This window comes from Hemibagrus wyckioides, linkage group LG06, assembly GCF_019097595.1.
Source record: "Hemibagrus wyckioides isolate EC202008001 linkage group LG06, SWU_Hwy_1.0, whole genome shotgun sequence".
In the NCBI taxonomy this organism is placed as follows: Eukaryota; Metazoa; Chordata; class Actinopteri; order Siluriformes; family Bagridae; genus Hemibagrus; species Hemibagrus wyckioides.
Window position 1 is genome coordinate 41,294,642 of NC_080715.1, and position 782 is coordinate 41,295,423.

A 782-nucleotide genomic window follows, 5' to 3' on the forward strand; every position below is an offset into this window, starting at 1 on the left:
AGCAGCTTGGACTTCAGTCTTCTTCTTCAGTTTCTCCACCACTTCAGCCAGCATGTTGTTTCTGCGTAGAACAGGCCTTGGAGTGAAAGTGTCTCTGCACTGAGGACAGCTGTAGACGCCCTTCTGATCCTCCTGATCCCAGCAGCCATTAATACACACCTTACAGTAACTGTGACCACAGGGGGTAGTCACCGGATCCTTCAGGAGATCCAGACACACTGGACAGATGAACTGATCCTGATCTACTGAAATACTGGCCTCAGCCATTTTCCTGAACTCAGAGAGTGCACGAGATCAGTTTCTTTTTGTAATGAAAAGTTACTTCCTGATTCTGTGTGTGTATGTGTGTGAAAAAGAGAGGGTGTTGGGAGTGGGAGGAGCATAAACACAGACAGTTTTTGAACACTCCTCTGTTAACCATTTCATCTCCCTCCAGTTCATAAATATAACCAATTTAGTTTGGACAGACCAACCACACACCAACTCAAAGAGTAAAAGCTATAGAAGCTTGGGGCAACAATTTATTCCAGTTCTTATTGGTGTCACATTTCTTCCCTGGGAACAAACTGTTTGTTATGTGTGTGTGTGTGTGTGTGTGTGTGTGTGTTCACCTGCCTCACCCTGTCACAGTTCAGTGTTGTCTGAAATGTTCACTAACCGCTTTTACCAGATTACAACTATTACTGAGGAGAAATTTAACTCTCTGTTAATCAGAACTTAAACAATTCAATATATTTTTATCGAGTCCTGTTGATTGATATACAAATTGAAATTAGAGTTCA

The 782-nt window shown here is 42.2% G+C and overlaps 1 protein-coding gene across 1 annotated transcript in view; it reads right to left on the reverse strand.

Moving 5' to 3' along the window:
- LOC131354132 (tripartite motif-containing protein 16-like) overlaps positions 1 to 782 on the reverse strand; it is a 20,216-nt gene extending 19,434 nt beyond the window's left edge. The window contains exon 1 of the mRNA XM_058391431.1: positions 1 to 782. This exon is cut by the window's left edge and continues 327 nt beyond it. Within this exon, the coding sequence (XP_058247414.1) occupies positions 1 to 267 (267 nt within the window). The 5' untranslated portion in view covers positions 268 to 782.